The following is a 23,053-nucleotide window of genomic DNA, read 5'->3' on the forward strand; positions in this document are numbered from 1 at the left end:
AACCATGCATATAATGACAATATTCTGGTGTTTCCTTTAGTGTATGTGTGTCAAGGAGAGAGCACTCTTTCCCCTTAATTTTTGTTTTTCTTCCACTTAAAAGTAATTTGCTTGCATTCCTTGTGCTAGAATTCATTGTGTCTATATCCATGAGTAATGAGAATCCATGTAAAGCATTTTGTGACTCCTTTGTTCATTATTTATTTTACAAATGGGAAAATGAATGGTCTTAAGACCAAAAATGAGTTTAAAAAACAAGTAAAAACAAGCTGTTGGTGACTAATCAAAGATAATTGGCAATGATGAAAAGTCACCGATTGCATGTGACTTTTTAAACTTAGTTTTGTTTTGAAAGTAATTTTTCCAAATGCTGAAAGAATCATTTTGGTAGCACTTTCTGTGACTATTGTTGTTAACTGAGTTTCTGATTTCTTAGAAGAGTTTAATTAGTTGTGCTAAACGGCTTGACTGTGCTCCTGAAAATCAACAGAAGCTTTATAAAGGCCTGAAAATCATTGTGTTTAAAACAATTCTTGTCTGCCTAATAATTCTTCTAGTCTTGTTTATACCTTTGAAAAACCTGTCATTTTGTGTACTGTGTGGCTGTTTTTTATCTGAGAAAGTGTTTGGCTGAAGGAGTGGGAGCTCTGACATGCCCTACTGGTTATACCACTGCTGCTGGTTATTTGGTTCACCATAGATTGCACACGCAGCTTTTGCATCTCTCATCTGCCAAATTTGCCTTCACACATTGCCTAAGCTCACTAATTGGTGTCTGTTAGAGGTTGACAATCCAGGTCTGCCCTGTTGTTTTCCATTGCCTGAGCTCTTTTTCTGTGTGGGAGGTAATGTGATCCCTCACCAGTATAAACTGGGTTGGCATAAACCTGTGCTGGAGGCACTTCTGTATTGGCAAAACACAGCTTTGATTGTTTATATTTTGGGTTTCTCATGGGCCTTAAGTTCAGTTTCACAGCAGTCATATTTTCCTTACATCTTTATGAAACAGTTTATCTGTGATGGGGTATACTCAGCTAGCAAAGATGTTGTACGAATTTCTTAACCATTGAAAGAGCTCCAATTACCAAACTCAGTTACATTATAAGGAGATGACTTAGTTCTGAAAAAAGAAAGAGAGCAGAAATTATAGCCATAATATAATAAAAATGTATCTCTCCATAAAAGTAGTTGCTTCTGTCATCTTTCTGCCCTGCTCCAGCTGTTCATTTCCTAGTTCCCTTGTGGACATTTGAGTCTAGCAGGGTTTCCTACAGGTTGCTATCAGTTCAAGTTTAATGAGAAAAAGGAAAGGAAGGTGGTTTTTCAAGGAATTTGTCTGCAGTCCCCTATCTTTTGAAAAAGGCTTGTCTTTTACAAGTTTCCTGACATTCTGAAAGTATGATCCTAATAGACATGTCTGAAACGTGGGCTGTATTGTGGAGACTTTTGAGCTACCTTCTGGGGCTGAAAGCAATTTGGAAAAACTCAGCACTGTGCTGATCTAAGTCACTTGGCTGTGCCAAGAAGCAGAGCTCTCTGGCTTGGTTGCTCTGTTAGGATGGGCAAATTCATTGCCCAAAGATTTAGAAGTCTGTGTTTGCTGCCAGGCCAGCTGGGGTTGGCTGAGGAGGATTTGTAGGCATTGATGTGAGATCTCAGTACCTCATGCTAGGTAAAGGGCCCAGTGAGCCTTCAGTAAAACTAGATCACATTTTGGCTTTGACTGCTGTAAAACATTGCTGCAACATTTGTACAAAATTATTGTGCCAGAGCACAGCCTTATCTTGTTTGTATAGCAGGAAGTGGGTGGATAACAGAGGGCTATTTGTGTCCCTTGGAAATTTTAAGTGAATGGCTTGGAAATGAATGGCTAGGAAAACTTGGAGTAATACTTCTGTGACAAAATGGTGTAACAAAGCTGATTTTAAAAAGCTTGTTTGACTTGGCTGGTTCACTGAGAAATTCAGCTGGAACAGGACCTCTGAAACAACTCTGTTGCAATACCTACACTGTATATCAATTAGGATCTAGGTTTTGCTTTTGGGAACTCTGGAAAGCTATGGGTGGAGGTACTTAAAAATTGAATTCTATTCATTATGACTGTTCTTATATAGTGTAGCTTATTGTTTAAATACATTTGCAGCTCTCATTTGTTAAAAACACCCCTTTAGTTTAGGAACACAGGACATATTTTCAAACAGCTGATTATTTTGGTTTCTTTCAACATTGCAAAGATTTTTAAAGACTTCAGTAAAATAGGTTTTCTGTTTGTTGATTTCGACTGAACGTTTTGGGTGAATATTGGAAATACTGTTGTTTTTTTGGTTTGTTCTGTTTTTTCAGGATGAAAGTAAAAAAGCTGCCTATGATTCTAGCTCTCCATTTGAAGAGATTTAAATACATGGATCAGCTGCATCGATACACAAAACTCTCTTATAGAGTAGTTTTTCCTTTGGAGCTTCGTTTATTTAACACCTCAGGAGATGCCACCAATCCTGACAGAATGTATGACCTTGTTGCTGTGGTAGTTCATTGTGGAAGGTAATAACTCTGTTTTGTGAGGGATTTTTGTATAAACATAACTGTGTTTAAAAGAGCAACACAAAGCACCCAGTATCATATAAATCAATAGCACTTAAAGTCCTCTTAGAAAGAAAAGTTTCTTAGGAAAAAAAGTGTTGTGGGGAGAAAATACCACTCCTGACAGAACATGTGGTTTTGGTGCTGTGACAAGTCATTGAGAAAAGTGGTAACTGTATTTCACATTACAGATCTTTATATGAACCTAACTATGTTAAAAAAACAACAATCAAAACCAACACAAAATGCACAATATCATATAACAAATAACATTTAAAAATGGATTCTGAGAAAAAAAAGATTCTTTGGAAGGAAAGCATTATAGAAAGATGAATTTATAAAGCATTTTCTTTAGGGTGGGGTTTTTTTCTTGAGGCTTGAGCAACATTTTCTGAAATATACCCATATATGATGAGTTTTGTTGATGACTTTGTTTCATTGCTTTCAAAATAGGACTGTTAGATTTGTATTTGGTTTTGCTATATTCAACAAATGTTCTTGTGGCTTCATGGTTTAAAATCAGGTTGTTCTACAAACTGCTTATTGAGTCAATAAAAGCCCCAGAGTTGAAAATTACAATTTGACATCTAGAATCACAGAATGATTTATGCTTTGAGATCAACTACTTGAAACTCAGAGCAGGGTAGCTTTGACATTAGATTAGGCTGCACTTGTCACAGTTGCATATCTAGGAATGCTGATTTCACTTCCCCTTTGGGCAATTTGTTCCAGTTATTCAGTGTTTTCACAGTAAGTAAAGAGTAGAGTTAAGATAAATAGATATCAGATTGGACAGTTTTGGAAAATAAGCCTTTGTGCCATAGTTTTCTGGGACACTCGTTCTGGATTCTAAGGAAAATTCACTCTGACCATTCTGTCCAATTCTGACCATTTCTGCCTCCTTAATTGAAGTTGCAGTCTCAGGGGCTTCTCCATTCTCAGGGCCATGGCAGGAGATGCCCCCTTATTTCATTGTTTTGGAGATCTGGTGCACAGACATTCCCTTGGGGATGGCAACCTTCCCTCCCTGAAATTATAATTGTTTATTTAGCACAGTAAGTAAGACTGTGTTATGAAGATGATGTAAGTAGAGAATAAAAAACAAAAGAGAAGAAACATCCAAACAGAAATTATAGTGGTAGCCTTTTTAATTACTGTTAAGTATGGCTTTTCTACAAGAAAAAAGCTATTAAATGGAATAGATTTCTACATACATGTGTATTATTGTCTGTGTTTTCTAATTTTATTTTACAGTGGCCCTAACAGAGGACATTATATTGCAATAGTGAAGAGTCATGATTTTTGGTTGCTTTTTGATGATGATATTGTTGAGGTAAGCCCAAGCAGAGCACATGCACCTCCCTTGTGTATATGATTATTTAAAGCAGAATGACTGGTATGTTAATGAAAAGAGGGTTCAGCTCCGTTCTAAATGAACAATAATTGTGTGTGCAGAGCTGTGCCTTACAATTTGACTGTACAATACTTTGAATTGCATTTGGACTAAACAAACACCTTTGTTTATGATCACTGTCTTTCACCATTGTTTAATAAGCTATTAAGTAGCCAGAAGGCAAGTAAAGGTACAGATGAATGGGTTTTTTAGCTTACAACACACAGGAACTTAATGCTTACAACAACACTTAAAAATTTATATATAAAACATTTATAGCTGCTACCATCTGCGCAGGTGACAGCTGAGAGGAAGCTGAAACATAACAAATTTAAAAATTGTTTGGATTTCATTCCTTTATGTAACTATATGAAAGTTAATTTGGTTTGACAATAATTTTTAGAGTGGAATTTAATTTTGTGTGTATATTGCTAAAGATATTCCTACTTTAAATTTCTGTGTTTTTACATACAGAAAATTGATGCACAAGCTATTGAAGAATTCTACGGGTTGACATCAGACATCTCAAAGAACTCTGAGTCTGGTTACATCCTCTTCTATCAGTCTCGGGACTGAGGGGAGCTGTACTGAAGAGAGATTTTTGCATCTCACATCTTCTCTCTCCTGGAGTGGAGCAAGCACTGAAGAGAAGGAAAGCAGGGAGCTCTAGGGGCAATAGCACAGTTTGCACACAACTAGGAAAAGAGTTTGGGATTCCTAAAACTTTTGTATTGTTTTCATTTTGTTTGCTCAGGTATCATACTGACTACACATCTCCACTGCATCCCAAAAGCAAAAAGAGAGATACCAGCCACTCTCGCAGGAGCTTTCCTTTGGGGAATACTATCTCGGTGGTCCTAGTTCAAAGCCCATTGAAGCCTTTCATGGACTTCAGAGGCCTTTGAATCAGGTTCTCACTGTGCTGCCAGATTGGTGCAGTCAGGAGCTTTAGAAATCTGTATTTTATACAGACTGTGTATAAAAGGTAGAAAAGGATTCTCTGTGAAGTTGGTTTCCTGTGCTTAAGTTTGAAAAAATGAGGTTTGGAGGGTTGGTATGTAAGCAAGAAGTTATGTCTGGGCCCAAGACAATTAATTGCCTTCTTGATGGAAATGGTTTAACTGAAGGTGTGAACTGGTGTCAGGGAGGCAAGGATGCTTTGCTTCTCTGAAGAAGCTTACATTATTTATAATGTGTGATCGGGAACAATCAGTCAAGATTATGGCTTTTAATCTCCGTATGGGGAAGGATTTGGTTTGTAATAGTGTATTTTTATTTATAAATTGTTGTAACTTAGGATCTTGTGTATTGTCCTTTATTCTAACAAGTATTGGAAATTTTATATATTAATTTGAATTAAAAATGATTATGTTTAAATGTTAAAGGAGAGCAAATACAAATTATAAAAACAACGCCCACAGTATCTGAAAAAAGTTAATAATGCAGAAGAGAGATTTCCTTCTGGAGGAACTGGTATCTAACTGAGGTACTTTATTTAATTACATTAGAATAGACTTCCCATTAATGGGTGAAAAAATGTGATCAAACTATTATATAGACTTAAATCATAAGAAAATGGTGGTGCAGTGGTGGTATACTGGTCTTTATAGTTCTTTGATAATTTATTAATGGTTCCTGCTCTAAGCAAATTAGAATTATTTGAGTCGAAGCAAACAATTTTAAGAATACTATTTCCCCTCCTAAAAGTGGGTCAGCTTCTGTTAAACATTGAATTATGTCTGAGAAATGAGAAGAAATAGCCTTGGAATTTCATGAGACTGAAGATACCACATTCCTGTAAAAGTAATAATATTTAAGTTCTGAATAGTGGAAATTTCTGAAACTAAGCAGTTTACCTTGCGTTAGGTTTATGAAACAGCATCAAGAATTAAATCTTGACAAAACGCCTGATCTGTAAGAAATGTGAACTTTTTGACATTCTTCACTTAGGAGTACATTGTCTGACAGTAGCTGAATGTAATATCTGGAAGGTCCTGGGATGTGCATTCCAGATTATGGTAATCAGGTCTTGGATGTCCTTGTCACTCCCTCGTCAGCTAGTGATTTTTACATTACTGTAATTTTCTAAGGTTATTTTATTGATACAGTTACAACTTTTAAAAATAATGTCTCCTGTCTGCTGCTATAACTATTTACTTACCTGTATCTTTTAGCTCAGGAAATGACTTCACCTATTCACTCAGTTGAACAAATCTTAACAGGGTCACTAAATAAATTGGGCTATTTAGCATCTGTTATACTGTAACAAATCGCTTTTGTAAGATGCAGAGTTTCTAACGCCTTGGTTTGGCTAGAATTCTTTTATAGAAGATTATGTACCATGATTAAACTACCAGCATTGTAAAGTAAAGCCTAAATATTGCGGGAGATGCAGAAAAATATGATTGGATTTTTCTGAAAGGATTCAAATAATGTTAAAACCTATTTTCGGCTTTCAATAGAAAAAGGGTTAAAGGGGTAAATCAGTTGGATAATGGTGCACATTAGAAGGATGAAGTCCTTTGCATACTAAAGGTACAGCATTGCAAAAGAACTGTCATATTACTTTTGGCTAATGTGTTTGGGGTTTTTTTCTTTGGTTTTTTTTCCTTTGGTTTTCTTTTGTTTTAATATAGTTAAAAGCTGAGGCTAGTTGATAAATGTTTTATATCTTAACAAAATTTAAAACATTTTCGTTGTTTCACTGGTTTTACTCCTGCTATGTATTTTTATAAGATACTGACTTTTATTTTGGATAGGGGTTTTGAGCTAGTATTCCAAATTATATATTTCATTTTTCTTTTAGTGCAGCTGAAATAATTGTAAGTTCTTAATTAAACTGATGTCAGAAACTGCAACATAAAAAAATTAAAAGAGACAGAAATACGAAATATAACTGATTGGTATGTAAAACATTATAGGATTTTTTCTTGACTGTAATACAGTGAGGAGTGTGGGAAAGTTGTCAGTTGTTGTAAATGGTGGACTTTATTTGCTGTGTAACTATGTAAATGTTAATTGGGATTGCAGTCCCTTATTTTGTATATTGGAGCAAAAAACTTCTATTAAATAAAGTATGTTCTCTAAAGATACATACTGTATCCTTTGTGGAGCCCAGTTGGTCAGTCAGCTGCCTTTTGTGCTTTGCAGTGTTTCCAACCAAAAAATCATCTGGAACTTCCTGTATTAAGTCAACAGCCCTGAGCCCTGGGGGAAGAAGTGTGTTTAAATAGGCTGCATTAAATATCTTACTCAATGTTTTGTTAGGGAAATCATAGGCAGCTTGGATAGTGTGCTTCTCTAGGAGTAAGTTTTTGGTAAGTCCTTGGTCTCTGAGGTAGAGGAGAAGGGAGTTTTAAATACTATTCTTCCTGGACTCCTTCCTTAAAAAAAATATATTGTACCTTGCCACAAAATATGCAAGTTACCCAGGGGATTTCTTGGATTGCCACCTTGTGGGAGGGAAAACGGAAAGAAAAATAGGAGTATTTACTGCACTAACATGTGAGAGAGACTGACAAGGAACTGGAGACAGCATCAGAAGAAAAAGGTGCAGCTGGTTACAGTATCTGTGTATGATCTGGGATCCTTTTTCACTTCGAATCCACTCTTCTTTTGTAATGAAAGTAAATAAACTTGAGGTTTTACAAACAGTTCAGACCCTGCCATATTTGTAATTGTGACACTGTATCTGTAGCCTTTCATTGCCTAGAAATGGTGACTTTGACATGTTCAGGTGCATGCATGAGAAGAAAGTCACAAAATCCTTTCATGGTGATGTTTGTGAAGTTTAAAACCTAAAGTGTCTGAAGCTTCCAGTTACTTTCCTAATTCCCTTGCTAAAATGGAAGGAATATTACCTTGTGCTATTTGGTCTGGTGTCTCAGCTATAGGTATAAAATGATCAAGTATAGTCTTATTATTAAGCTCATCCTTGTAGCTAAATGAATGTTCAAATGTGTAATCTTCAGTCTTCGGTTACCAGAATTTATTTAGCTTTTTTTCTTCATACCTTTTCCTATGGGAATTTCCACTTGTCCTTATGAGAAAGATGTTAAATATATGCATTTATGTCATAAACTCCTCCTAACTTCCCTTTTAACCTTTCTAACTCTCTGACTGTTGATTCAAAATTAGCAGTTGTCCTTAGCATAGGAAACCTCCACAGCATGGATTATAAACAAACAGGGATGAATTCTCTTACACACAAAGCTTTATCTACTTATACACACAAAGAGGTGACATCTTTTTTTCTGTTTACCTGCTGACTTTGTTCAATGACAGAATTCAACTTGGTCTGAAAGGTGGAGAGTGGGGGCTTTGAGAAAATGTTGAAAAAGCATCAACAGCTGAGGATGCCAAAAAGGGTTGGGTGGTGGTTGGTTGGTTTGGATTTGTGGGTTTGTTCCTATGTTTTCATTTTGTCATTTGGGGTTTTTTAAAGTTGTCTGAGAGCAGTTCCTTGAAATTGCATTCATAGATGAAACCACCTCTTCAGTTACCTTTAAGAGAAGAAAATATTTCAGTATGTGTTAATTATCAGTGGGCTGCAGTATTACACTGAAGATACTTTTGTGACTTTTCTGAAAGTTTAAACAATACAGACTGTTTGCTTCCAAAGAGTGCCTTTTCTGTGCAAGATTTCCACTTTCACCCCCACATTTGTCTGGGTTGATTTCAAGTTTGTGTCTTAGAAATTCAGGGCTTTTTTCCCTCTTGACAATGCAATATGCACTTTTTATGGTTTTGGTCTTGTAAGGCTTCAAAGTCCTCTAACCTCTCACAGCACAATGTGAGATGTATAATACATTAGTCTCTTTACCCATGAGCCTCCAAGTAGTCAATTATTATTGAATTAATATTCTACATAATCTGTATTCAAGGGTGGTTCACTTTGCAGCAGCTTTGCTGCTGATTGATTGCTACAAATGAGCTGTGCAAGTCAGCTACCATGCAAACAAACACAAGCTTCATCTGTTAAATACAGAGATCCCTGAAATCCATTGTTTCCAGTTTTAATGATAAGAGTGTGGTGAGGCAGAAATGAACTTTCTTTTGTCCTTGTTAAATTATGTTCTTTGGGGAACTCCTATAAGAATGTGTTGGGTATGTAAGGAAGATTGCAGGTATCACTAGTTTTGAAATTAACTGAGTAATGTCTTCCAGTTTTAAAAAAGTACAAATTTTATTCTCTCTTTCCTTCTTTCTTTCTTTTTCTCCAGTGGCTTGTGATTGCTGCATAAGATATTGTAAGGGCTCAGAAGAGAGCAAGGTACTTTGTAGCCAGGTCTTTGTTATGGAACCTGTGTTGGCATCATTAGGGAGCTTTAATTACAGAAGGATCATCGGTCATGTCCTCGATTTGCATTCCACAGGTTATATAATCCAGGAGAGCAAATGCACAGCAGGAATCTCTCTGGAAATAGAGACAAGTAGCTTTAGAATTATTTACTAAAACAACTGATATGAAAGCAGCATTCCCCCAAGACAAAATATATTTAGTGCAGATTTCTGGATTTGGAGAATTTAGGGGCTGCTCAAAACATCCTGCCATTCTAGGCTTTTTCATGCCTTTCTCTGTGTGTTTAATTTGCTGTTTCAATCTATTTGAAATTTCTGTCTGTACACAGGCTGTACAGAGATTTTTAGGTTGATATGATTGTATTAATGAGTGCTCCTTGAGAAACAATTTATGCATATATGTGAGTCACATGGAGTGTAATCTTTTAGTGATCTGCTTTACAAAGATTTTCTGACTCTTCACTGGGACTCATTTGTGTATTTTCTGTAACTGATTTTAGAAAAAAATACTGAAGATCAGAAAATATTTCATCAGCATATTGTATCATGAAGTGATTCAATATCCAGGGATGCCTCTGCTCTCGAGTATCAGCTGAATTTGAGCATCATCACATCATAACACAAGCTGATGTGCATCAGCTGCTTTGAGGTGTGATGGTTACGTTATTTCAACTCTGTTTCACTGAGTGTTGCCTCATTGCAGTGGCTGCTGTGATCAGCTCTTACCAGATGTGCTAACAATATTCATATAACAATATCCTTCCATGCTTGCACATTTATTTGGCTTTCTGCAGGCTCATTATCCCAATGTTTTGTCATATCAGTCTTCTCTGCATCTTCCATGTCAAGGAAGATTGCCAACATGCAGCCTCAGACAATGCTTGGTAAATTACTCAGTTGTATATCAGTAAATGTAAAGTATTTGCACTGAAAATATCTGATGCTTTCTGTTTTCTAAACTGTCATGTCTCTCTGCTGAAAATACTCTTCCATATTTTTTTAAAAAAAGGAATCATGGGATTGAACAAGTGCAACCCTGGTGTACCCTTTTCCTTATCTTTTTAAGGAGACTGTGAAAGCCATGCAGTTTCTCCCTGAGATTGTTACATGATCAGAAACATATTTGAAAAATGAAATCTTTGTTTTACAGAAGATGCCCTTAGATTATTTTTGAGTTTGTTTAGAGTTGCATGTGAAGGCATGGCAGTGTTACATGGGGGTCTGTGAGATGCAAGTTGTGAGAAGACCTGTTAGGAGCTAGATGCCCCAGAGGTCTCACTGTGATTGCTAATCCCAGTGCAGTCTAACAGGACCCACTGTGAATAATGGGAGGAAAACTGCATTCATCAAGAATGTACTTGCTGCATATGCAAGGCTCTGAAACTGACCACAGCTCCTTTTCATTTTTTTTTTTTTTACTAAAAGGGAGACAAACCATTTTAAATGTACAATTTCAATATGTACATGGTATGTATTCATTCTTTTAATTTTTTTTTTAATTCTAGTAACTTTTCTTGAATTGCAGAGAATTAGGGGGAGATGCTAAAGGTTGAGATCAAGAAGTGTGTTCCACATATATATCACAACACTGTGATATTGTATGATTTTTTCACCATACTTGGCACGTAGAAAAATTAATAATTCACCAAAGGAGAAAAGAGACAAAAATTACTGTAGTTCCTAAGCTGCCTTTTGTCTTTATTCATTATGGCATTGTGTGGAAGATAATATATATTTGTGGGTGGGAAAAACTGTTGAAAAATAACTTGGCCATTCAAAAAAGTAGAATGCATGATAATTTTGTGTTTCAGTGAGTAAAGAAAATTTTGAAAAAATATGCAGCAGTAAAATGCTGCTTTTGGACAAATTTGGTAAATTTAAAAAATAATAGCATACTGAAGGCTTGTTAATAAGGATTAGAGTAAGATGAAAAAAGCCCCAGAGCCTGGAAATCTCTAAAAACAGTGCCATCCCACCAGGCTGGCTGATGGGGCAGTCTGTATTACAGCAATTATCAGCCTGCACTGTGAGCCTGTGTGCCCAAAATCTGGCATCTCCTGGAGTTTGTGCTGTACACCAGGCACATTGGCACATGTCAGGAGACAGCTGTGTGTTCAGCTGAAGACTTCCATAAGCAATGTACCTGGGATAATAGTGATGGCACAGCGGTGTTTGTCTCTGACTGCACAAATGCCAACTTCCATTTTGGAATATGAGAAGGAAGAATGTGAGAACGCAGCTGCCAAGTGTCCTCCTCCCTCACAAAAAGATACATCTTGGGTTTATATGAGGATGCTGAGTCCTGAGTAATCCAGTCCCACTTCAGTGTTTTCCATCAAGAAAATGTGTTCCAAACAGCTGCCACAAATCTCAGGAGGGCCCTGGCCTGCCTGGCACTTGCTCTGCTGTATTCTAGTGTTGCAGCCACCTACATGAAGTGCGATAGAAACTCCATCTCATAAAACACTCCTTGCAAAATTAGTGGTAAGCCTGCGTAGAAAGCTGCATAAGCTGGTTGCCTGCTCTTCCTCTTGTGTGCAGCAGGCACAGCAGCTTCAGGGGTTTAGCATATGCTTGGTGGTTTTCACAGTCAAGACATCTTGTTCTAACTTGCTCTGTTGGGTGGTTTTTAACTGAGGGGCATTTTAACATCTGCTCCTGGCGATTATCTCATTAACCATGATCTGACTCCAATTTCCATTCCTGGCTGGGCATGCATAGAAAACATTTCCTGATGTTCTGTGGCTGTGTACCTAAGTAGTAAGAGCAGCAGTGTGTTTTTGTTTAGCTCCCTCAAGGTTTGGGTAAGGTTACAAAAATCCAGTTAATCATTAAATTTAATAGGAGTTAATGTATTTTAAATACTTTTGTTGATGAGGACAACAGATGTGCAAAGGCATAATTCATGTGGAAGCAAGGAGTGATGAAAGTTTGTGGTCTTGAATATCTGAGAGAACAAACCTTTCAAGTGCTCCCTAAGAGCATATGGACCCTCAAAAAGCAGCATCTCTCTCTGAGCATTGTCCTGGATATGCTGATTCAGTGCAGATGACTTACCTTTTCTGATGAAATAAAAAGCAATGAAGCATTTTTCCCATTCTGCAGGCAAGGTATACAGGAAATTAATTTGGAGGATCGAGGTGCTTTTCATTGAAAATTATTTTGTTTTTTTGTGATTAATGATTTACTGGAATCCTTCTTACAGACGATTAAATGTGGTGAATTAAAGTCCTAAGTCTCCTTGTATCAAGGCTGGTTTCCCATTGTTGCTGTCATTTTTTTAATTACAGTAAGGAAGATGTGGAGATTAGAATTCAGCTGTCACATTAGCTTTCCATTTATTTGGCTGATTGCTCTGTTGTGGATGTCTAGATAATTATATGTAAATCACTGACTTCTTGCTAATGGCCAACTTGAAAGATTTTTTCCACAAATCTGTCAGTTCTTGAATGTTTCTCCTGAAGTGTGAGGAGGAATTAAAAAAACATTTTGACATACTCATGCAAAAGTAAGCTGAATGTAGACATACAAATGCAAAAAATGCAGTATCTGAACGTGGATGTTTTCAAACTGCAACTTTTTTATGGGAAATCAGGCTGCACATTTAAAAGCAAAAACTGCTGAAATGTAAATGCCTGAAATTAATCATCTCAATATGATTCAAAATTCTGCTTCTCTTCTGAATATTTTTTCAGTGTCAACAGTAAAAGCCCCTTGAAATGAAAAGGAGCTACATAATCTCTGTGTCTTTGGAAAGGTCATTGCAATGTGGATGCATAATATGGAGTTGGAAGCCTAACTTTTTACACAGAGTTGACAATTTTGGCCTGACTTATTAATAGAAATTTTCAGTAGGTTCACATAAGGTAAAGAATCCATCTCATGGATGGTGATGAAAATCTACAGGACTGCAGGACTGAACATAAACGTTTGCATTATAAAATCCTTGCTTTCGTAAAATCACTGGAGCTAGTGACAGCAAAGGTCAAAGTGTTAGAGGTGTCCTAAGTGTGGCATAGCAGCACAGCATATTCAGACCTGTGTGAGCAAAGGTTTGTGTTTATGGATGATTAACACTATTCATACAGAAACAGTGAAGTTTTCACATGCTACATGTGAAAAAGCAGTTCAATTTTAAAGAGTCTTTTGAAAGCAGTCTTTGCTTCTAACTTCCCTGTGCTCAGTTAATTGGACTATTCTTTCTCCAGAACTTCAGTCTTGTTCAGATACCATTTGGGGCTTGGAGAAAACATTCACAATAAATTTGGGTGCTTTTATAAATTCAAATGAATGAGTTTCAGGCTAAAACTGAGTGAAATATGCAGTCAGAGATAATTAATTCACAGGTCAGTAATATCTGACTTATCCCATATAGAATTTTAAATCTTCAAAACCAAATATATATGCTTCAGAAAATTGTGCTTACTCTGTTTTCCTATACTGTTGATACTAAATATTCAGTGTCACTAGGAGTTTTGCCGATCACTAATGGTGTATTAGGGATTTTTTGCTTTAGAGTGCTGTTGTCAGGAAAAGCACTTGCATTCATAGCTTTTAAAAGCAGGGCTTCAAGAGCAGCTTTCTGAGAAAAGGGAATCTGGTTCTATTCAAACACATTTCTCTTTCCACGTCAAAAACAGAATCCAGCAATTTGCTTGGGCAAACAATGGGACTGCAGAAGGGAGTGTAGAAGGAGTTCCAGCCTGTTGAGCATGCAGTGGACCACCAACCAAGCAGCACTTGTCACAGTAAACACAACAGCCCAGTGCTCTGAGCCCTGTGCTAGCTTCCAGTAGGATACTGGCTCAGATCCACTGTGCTATTCCTGGTCTTGAGAGCAGCAACAGAATGTGTCTCAACTTCCTCAAAGCCCATCCATCTCTCCCTGAGTCTCAATGGACTGCAGATCACCAAACCACCAAGGGTCAGGGTAAATTCCACTAATGGGGTTTGGCCCTTTCTGGAGAGGATCCACTCCCATTGTGTTTGTGCACTTGTGTCTTCAGAGCTGTAACTGGGTAGGAGTTTTTCCAGCAAAGAAAATTTTGTTAGAAATCAATGATTTGTGAGAATTGAAATGTTTTGTGGGAACACAATTCACCTGTTTTTGGTGAAACAACTGCAGAGTGAAGACAGCAATCCATTCACTTGCCTGCCAACTCATCAGATGGGCTTATGGGGAGTCCACGTTTCAGGAGCACTGCAGGGTGATCATGAGGGTTTCAGACAACATAAATTTCTTGAGTCTGCTGTGCTTGTTTCAGTTCTCCACAAAATCATGATAATGTGCAGCCACTAGAGGCTGGATTGAAACTGCCTTCCTCCCACTTCTACCCTTTGCATGCTTGACTTTGGAGCTTTCTGGATTTCAGTGAAGGATAACAGGGAGAAGCAGAGGTGGTTTATTGTGCTGATAATTTATCAGTACATAGAAGGACTGAAAACTTTGGATATGTACAAAAACATGACATTTGAACTAAGAGATAGAATCATTAACTTCTGAAGGCTTTGGTATAAAAAGAAAAATTAATCATGTGAGATAGCAAGGGAGTTTCACAGAGACTTTTGAAGAAAATAGGTGACCTTGGAGTGTTTTGTTTCCCACTTAACCCTCTTTTTTCATGTCTACCCATGACAAGTTTTTGGAATTGTCTTCCAGTGCCATCATCTTGTTTGCTTTTAACTGTGGTCAATTAAAATTGGGTAGTGAAAGACCAGGAGTTACCCCCTTCCCAAATCTGTGTTCAAACAGTGTCTGTGGTCATGCCAGGTTGCTGAGGACTTTCTCCATTTTGGTCTTGAAAATGCCCAAGGCAGAGCTGCTACAGCCTCTCTGGGCAACCTGTGTCACTGCTTGACTATTCTTGCTGAGAAATTTTCTCCTTGCGAGTCTGAACTTCTCTCTCTTCAATTTATGATGATGATCAATCATCCTCCCACTGTGTACCACAGAGACTAGCCTGACTTTCATTTTCCATATTTTAAAATCAAAGACCTATTATTATTATTATTTAATGTGACCCCTTGTGTATCACAGAACTATAAATTCCATCCTGCTGCTCCTGGGGAACACCTCAAAGTGGTAAATGTCTCCTCACTGAAGGTGCCTCTTGCTGGCTTTCTTACAAGGTTACTTACTGCAACTCAGTGCCCTTCTGTTCATCGTCCTTCACAATTTTCACATGACCTCATCTATGGTCAGTTTGAACCAGTGATTTCCTCCCCGCCCATGACTAATCTCTCCTTCCCCATGTTTACCTTCACCTCATTCTCACTGGCTCTCCAAATTTCTTTGTTTGTGTGTCTCATTTTCCATTTTGCCTGCTCCCCACCTCTGAATTCTACCTGCCTCTCAGAGCAGATGTCTGCACCCACATGATTCCTCTTTCTGTTCCTCCCTCTGCCTTCCTCAGCCTCAACTCCCAGCCTAACTCATCCCACCAGCTCCAGTCCTGATCTCCTCTTACTCTCCCTCCCTCCTCCCCTGGGGTGGATCTGAGACTTACCTCCTTTGCACTCACACTGGAAGTTCTTGGCCTCTCCCTGCCTGGGCTCAGCAGCTGGATGCTTCTGCTGCAGATTCAAGCCTAACCTCCATCCCCAACCCCAGCATTTAGTTTGTGACTCATGAGTTCTACCTTTTGAGCACTGCAGATTCACAGGCTCAAGGCAGTCTATGTAACATGGGGTTAACCTTCACCAGAGAGCTGGGAAGTGCTGCTTGCCAGAGGGGACACTACCACTGTTTTCAGCCTGGAAACCCCTGTGCAGTGCTTTCATTGTGCTAAACAAAGCTACACACTTCAGTTCCACAATCTCCTACCTGTCAGAAGTCTGCTCCTCATCTCTCTCTGCACTTCGGCTTGGACAGCCATGTCAGCTTCATTTTCCTAACAAAAGCACAACAGCTTTTTCTTCATCTCCATTTATGAGTAACATGAGGGCTCTGCTTAAGATTTAGTAAACTAAAAGCATTGGAAAGATGACTTCACTCCATGATTTCCTTCCTAAGAAAAATTATCCTTAAAACACCAGGAAAATTATCTGAGGTACTGTGTTGGCTGCTAATAGTACCCTATTTTTTCTTATTTTCTAATTTTAAATTTGCATTGCTTGTATGCATTTATATCTTTCAGCGAGTTACTGTGTTATCCTGAAATTGTAGGGGAACCAGGCTATTCCACCAGTTTATACAGCATAAGTCCAGTGGGGCTGTGTCCCTATATGCTGGGGAAGGTAAATCACAGTAATTATTATCTGTGGAGGCAGGCATTCATTAGTGTTTGCCATAGGATTCCTTATACTCAGCTGTAAACAATGCTTTGCCATTTTGATTTCCTCTCCTGCACAGCAGACAGGTCGGGGTTTCCTGATGCTGTAGTTAAGCCATGGTGGCAGAGCTGGGGCCATGAGGACACCCCAGGGAGATGCAGTGCTCCTGCTGCCCTGCTGTGACCCCAGCCTCAGGACTCAGGATGCAGTTTGCCCACACTGCATCACCTTGAAGCCCAACAGCTGCTGGGGAAGGCAAGGAGGAAATGCTGAGATAAAACAAACTGTGTTACCACAGCTTTCCTGCCCACAGCTGTCTTCCTGCTCCTGGATTTAACAGCAAGCCCAGAACTCCTCAGTTCTGCAGTAACAAATCAAGTTTGCAGGGCTGCTTTCTGCCTAGCCAAGAACACGTGACAGCCCCGAGAAATTCTGGTGTTCTAGGAGTAATGAGTAGCTGCAGGACAAACCCCTGAGAAGTTGTGCTTTTTGCTTCTGATGAGGAGCAAATTGTTAACCATCCATCCTAACAACAGTCTGCTTTGACACACTGGTTTTCCATGAAGAGAGATGGAGTTTTCCAGCCACTTGCTGAGCAGAGGATGCTGATGGGATGCTGCTGCTCCTGCCTTCTGTGGGAACTGATTCTCCAGCTGCTGCTCCAGTGGCTCCCCTGGGACAGCTACACCAACACCTTGGGGCAACACGGCTCCCCAGCACTGCCTTCCCTTTTCCTTGTCGATAGATGAGCTCCTGTCCCCCCAGGGGAGGTGAACAGCTTGGCAGCAACACTAAAACCCTCAGACACAAACTCTGGGGGATGTGTTTTATAAACATAGCACTAATTTTTTACAAAACATAGTGAGGCTGTAATCAGGAGTAATGAGAGGAGCAGCAGTTCCAGCATGATGCTAATTAGGCACTAAAAACCTGAGCACAGTTGTCAGCACCTCTGTCTCCAGTGATAATTCAAAATGTGGTATTCCTCCCCTTCCAATACCCCCTTGATGAATAAATAAAGTGACATTCAGTTATAACCACAAAAAGTTATGGCAAAACCTGTTCACCTCAAGCTATTACACAACCAACAGTCTCTGGCAAAGTCAAGAGGGCTCATTCCAACAATTGAAACAAAAATATATTGCTATCTTTTTAATAAAGAGTTACAGAAAATTGCACTTGTTATTTCCCCACAGCCAATGGCAGTAGTGCCGTTTCCTTGCTTGGCTAGAATCCAGCCCCAGCCTGTGCCATGTGCCTGCCATGGCTTGTTTGGGAGATCAGCTCCCAAGCTGTAATTTATCCCTCCAGCTGGTGTCTGTGCAGTTACTGAAGGGATGTGCTAATTACCTTGTATTAATTCAAGCAGAGACAAGCAAACTGCACTTTCTAATTTGTGGATGGGATGAAGATATTGGACATTGATCCTATCTTTAACAGCCTTTTGTGCACACATCCAAGGCATGATCATCCCACTTTCTCCAGGAGAAGACTGAGGGAAACAGTGTCAAATGCCTTACCAAGGTCCAGGCAGACAGCATGCGCAGCCTGTTACAGCCCTGTAAACTGTGTTTTTGGCAGGCCATGTTGCAAAGGTTGAAGACTGAAATTATTTATTGCTGAGATCTTGGATGAAAGGAAAGTGACTGCCTTGCTTTAGAAAACCCTCACTTTTCTAGGTCACACTCTCACCTTCCCTGTTTCCAAAAGGAAAGCACACACAGAATGCAGGGCTGTGCAGAGGTGTTGGGTGGTGCTGAAGCCACCCAGCACGTGAGGTCTGTCACTGGGGTGCTGCTGATGCTCAGGAGGCTTTTGGTCCTTGGCTGCTGCTGTGCTGGACCTTCCCTGCCAGCCAGTTGCTCCCCAGGGTGACAACTTGCCCAGTTTAATTGAGTCTTCCAGCCTGGGAGAGACCTAACCATGAATGTCAGGAAAGGTTCCATGCTTGATTCACACTGGATCGAAAATCCCTAAATGGAATTTAGGATGAAAACCCTGATAGTTGGCATTCCTGTTCTTGGCAACAGGTTGGATTAGCTGGGACATCCAAGGGGGTGTGGCTGTTTATCATCCTTGCCTGTGGTTCCCTCTGCATTGCCAGGGGCTCAGGACCTCCTCCCCTTGTCACTGCTGCTGCCAGCAATGCCCTGGGGCAGAAGGACATTTCCCAGAGCTTTGAAGGCTGGGAATAGGGGAGGTTTGAGGCTAGAGGTGAAGTTTTTTACTTCTTCACCTGACATTTCCCATAGAAGCAATAATAAAATCCAGATCAGCAGTGGCATAGAGCCTGCAGGAGGTGCTGAACCTGGGAGTCTGATGAAAAAAGTGGATGGGTTGCTTTAGCTTCCGAGAGGAGTGGGTTTGTGCTCTCAGCCCCTGCTGATGTGCTGGGGTTCCAGCTGCTGCCCCAGTGGGCTCCACAGGATCCTCTCCCCACCCTCTGTACCTGGTGACTCCTCCTTGCTGCAGGGCAGCTTTCCTCCTCTGGGAGACCATCGTGTGAAAAAGCTTTCCCCCAGTTTCATGCCTTACCCACAGCCTTCCCCCCATGCTCTTTCTCCAGCAGCTTCTGAACCAAACCCATGCCAGACTCAGGAGTCTCAAAGGTCATCAAGTCTCACCACACTTGACATGTGCTGTTGGATGGGTCAAGGAGAAGACCCAAATAATTGTCTCCACTAGTTGTTATTTCTTTTTAACTTTTCAGAACAGGTTTTCTTGAGGTATTTTCACTCTTGAGGAGTGACAACCATCTCTGAGAGCTGAAGATGGAAAAAAAGCTCCCTGCCAAGTGTTAGCAACTTTGCCCAAATCCCAGTGATGTCTCCTCCACACCACTACCCTCCCAAGCTTCTCAGGTAGTTCAGGTTTTTATATAAGCACTGCCCTTGTACTGAGGGGACTATGTATTCTAGGCTGAATCTCATTCTTTTTCCATCTTACTTTGTATTTTCCATTTAAAAATTATTCTTTTTCCTGTGTCTCTACCAAAACACACATCAGGGCTCATTTTTACTATTTATAGTCCTTCAGTACATTTGAAGTTTCCTTTAGGGGCCCTCAAAGCTCAGCACAGTGAGGCTGGCTGGAGGTGGGGCAGGGTTAAATAATCACAGGATGCCTTAATTCCATGGATGATAGAAAAGTATTAACCCCAGTATCAGTGCTAGGGCCTTAGTTCTGGTCAATGTGCCTTGCAGTGCTTACCTGGTGTGAGGTCCTCTTAGAAATGCCCTAAACTAGGGCATAATTTTGGTGTAAGGAAACACCCCAGGAATTTGCCACTGGCTTGGTGCCCAAGCCCTCTGCTGTGGACAGTGCCCTCGAAATTCAAATGGAATACCTTGGCTAAGAGCAGCCTGCCTGCCTTAGCTCAGCCCTAAGGCAGTGCTGCCCTCCTGCAGCTCTGCACAAAGCTCTGCTGAAGCCACCGAGTTGGGCAGCATTTGCATTTTTCTAGGTGCTCCTCTGAGCCCTTAAATAGCCCTCTCTCCTTTGAGGCTAGACACACGTATTGAAGGCCCACAAATACTTCAGCTGTCATCAAAGGCAAGAAAGAACTTGAGTAGGCAGCAGCTTATTTTTAGAGCTGATGATAAACCCATGGAAAAGGTTTTGTGGTTGTGTTTTGAATATCTTTCCACTTAATAAGAATTATTCACCCACTCTGCCACTGTTTGCTTGTCTGGAGTAGGCTTGGAGTTTCAGTCACAAATGCTCACTCTCCATTTCTGAGGATCCCTCCCAGCACAGTGCTCCAGCCATCCTGGGGACAGTGCTTGTGACAGCCCCTGCAGTGTGTCTGACAGGGCAAGGGAAAGGAAAGTGTCTGTCAGCTCACTGTCATCAGTGTGATCAGAGGGGCACCTGGTGAGTGGAGAGTGGGTAAAGGGGCTCTTCCCCTCTCCCCAAGCTGCTGAGAGTTGCATGCTGCTTGCTGTTTGCTAAACAGACCATCCCCCTCTTCTTCAACTCTGAAAAATAGAACCTGTCCTTCTGGCAAGTGCTTCTAGAAAATCTCCAGGCAGCAAGGTAACAATCTCCATAGCAGAGAGGCACACTGGCATCATGGTGGCTCAGGTCCATGTGGTTAACCTGTCTCTTGGATAATTAATGGATGCTTTTCTGACCTGTAGACCCTACAGATTATTCTATTATTCAAGGTAGTAATACTAGAAAGAAAGTGGGAAGAGGCCTCTGGGCTGTGGTGAGCAGTGGGTGTACATGTATCTCTGATGAGTAGTGGGTATATGGGTGGCACAGCAGCTGCCAGCCGTGTCTTCCCATATTAGTTGAGGGCCTCTCTGAGAATCAGGTTGCACTGAAAATGCTAAAACCTGCTTGCAAGCAGTCCTAACAGTGACACTGAAACTTGAGCAGAGATATGCTTGATATGGAACTAGATGAAAAGTCCTGGGGGTTGGACATGAAGAGGGTCTGCATCTCAAAGTCCCTTGTTCTCTGCAGCATTTTCTGCTGGCTTGCTCAGTGCAGCTTCCTCTCAGATGGCAGGACTTTGGGCTTTAGAATTATTGCCCTGCTCTGTCTATGCTGCCATGCAGTATATTTTATTCCAGTGGGGGACAAGAGACAAAAAGGGAGAGAGATGCTGGAAGTCTGCATTTCAAGTGCCTCAGTCACTTACCAGACCTTTCAGTGAATTATTCTCACCTCACATGAAACATTCTCATTTCCAGTATATAATGTGAGAGATGTAATTAAAGAATGAGAGACCTGGCAGTGCAGCAATGAATGCCTGCAGGAGGGCAGGAGGTGCAGCCACAGAAGCCCTGAGGAGCTCAGTGCTGGGCAGCTGGGGACAGCCATGGGTGGATTTGTTTGGCTTCTCCCCCATGGCTCTGCAGAGGCCCAGCTGCCCAGGATTCAGTAGCCAAGCTCTCATCTGGACAGGAATGTTCACATCCCCAGCAGACAGGGCAGTGCTAATGAGCCCTTCCAGAGGGTCAACCAGAATTTCCCCAAAGACACAGCCAGACCCAGCCAAGGTTACCTAATGCAGCACATTTATTTTAAGGCACAGACAAGTAAAAGATTCAGTAAGACCTACAGGAAGGTCTCCAAAATGCTTTTTTTTTTCTCAATCCAAGTCTGTAGGAAGCAAAGATGTTACATTGCAACACTCACACTGTGCTGTTTAATTTAGTAGGTCAGGTTGAGCACAAATGTAATTTCATTTGATTTAGTAGGTCAGGTTGAGCACAAATGTAATTTTGTCTGTCCCTCCTCTGCCTGCTGTCCTCAGATATAGGCCAACTTCCTTTTAGATACAGCCTAATAGTAAAAGATCTGATTTCCAAAGGCCCAACCTAGCTGTGCCACCTGCTGCCTCCAGCAAAGTTCAGGAGCTCCTGGGTGTGTGAAGAATCTGAGCTCCAGCACATCACACACACAGCCTTTTCCCTGCAGATCTGCAAGAGCCCAAAATCAGATATGATGTGAGATCCCTAGAGAGCAAAGGTCCATCCAGGTCAGTGACTGGTTCAGGGTTGTCCTTTATTCTCCTCTTCTTGCTGTGCCACACTAGAGCGTATGAAGGCTGAAGGAGTGCTCATCTGTGTGCTGCTGCTTGGAAGGGGAGTGGGAAGGGAAGGAGCAGCCAGCTCTGCTGGTGTGGGTGCTGTGAGAGGCAACTGTGGGCCTCTGGGGTTATTTCTAGTGGGGATTGCAGAATAACTTGGAGGAACAGCATGCAAGCACTAGGGCCTGTCTGCTCAGCCCAGGTACTTGCTGGGTTGCCTTAGTCACCTCGCTTGTGTCTTCTCCAAGAAAGGCTCTTGCTGTTGGGAGCTAGGAAAGCCCTTCTTCTTGGGGAAATAAACTGCAACTGGCAAGAGGAAAGAGAGAAGAGGTGCCTTAAAATGACACATCACAGGTGGAATATCCCTCTACATCCAGAGGAGCAGCACAGCAGTGGGAAGACAGGAAGTCTTTATGCTATCTCTCTCCAGCACCCTTCAGCACCCCCACCTCTCTAGGGGAATGACTTCAGCAGGACTGACTCAGAGAACTGTGTGTTTGCTTCTTTCAAGTCTGGAGATAAACATGAAGGGTTTTGTGAAACACTCTGATGTTGCCCACAAGGGGGTACAGGACAGCACAGCAAGACAACAATTCTTGCTACACAGATTTGCTGGTGGATCAGGGTTGGAGATTTTGCAGGGTGCCAGAGGGGTACAAAAACATCCATGCCATGATCTTCTAGGAGGATGAGAGCTCTGGCAAGCCAGACACAGCTTCTGGACAGGAGGAAGCCTCTTGCTGCAAGACTCTTGCCAAGAAGCCATGCTTACCCCTCTCCATCTGACTAGCAACATGCTCCTGTCTGCCTCCCTTTCAGAGAAACACAGGATATTCTGAGGTGGAAGGGAGCCACAAGGATCATCAAGTCCAAATGTAAAGTGAATGGCCCATACAGGGATCAAACTTGCAACCTTGGCATTATTAGCACCATGCTCCAATCAACTGGGCTCATCTTGGGGTCTT

General features: G+C 40.8%; 1 protein-coding gene across 1 annotated transcript in view; it reads left to right on the top strand.

Moving 5' to 3' along the window:
* The window catches only part of USP12 (ubiquitin specific peptidase 12), a 32,229-nt gene extending 25,164 nt beyond the window's left edge, over nt 1-7,065 (top strand). Inside the window, exons 7-9 of the mRNA XM_085062492.1 lie at nt 2,344-2,541; nt 3,835-3,913; nt 4,448-7,065. Coding sequence (XP_084918618.1) covers nt 2,344-2,541; nt 3,835-3,913; nt 4,448-4,549 — 379 coding nt within the window. The 3' untranslated portion in view covers nt 4,550-7,065. The remainder of the gene's footprint in view (nt 1-2,343; nt 2,542-3,834; nt 3,914-4,447) is intronic.
* Nucleotides 7,066-23,053: the final 15,988 nt, after the last annotated feature.

This window comes from Lichenostomus cassidix, chromosome 1 (genome assembly GCF_008360975.1).
Source record: "Lichenostomus cassidix isolate B80296 chromosome 1, HeHo_3.0, whole genome shotgun sequence".
Lineage (NCBI taxonomy): Eukaryota > Metazoa > Chordata > Aves > Passeriformes > Meliphagidae > Lichenostomus > Lichenostomus cassidix.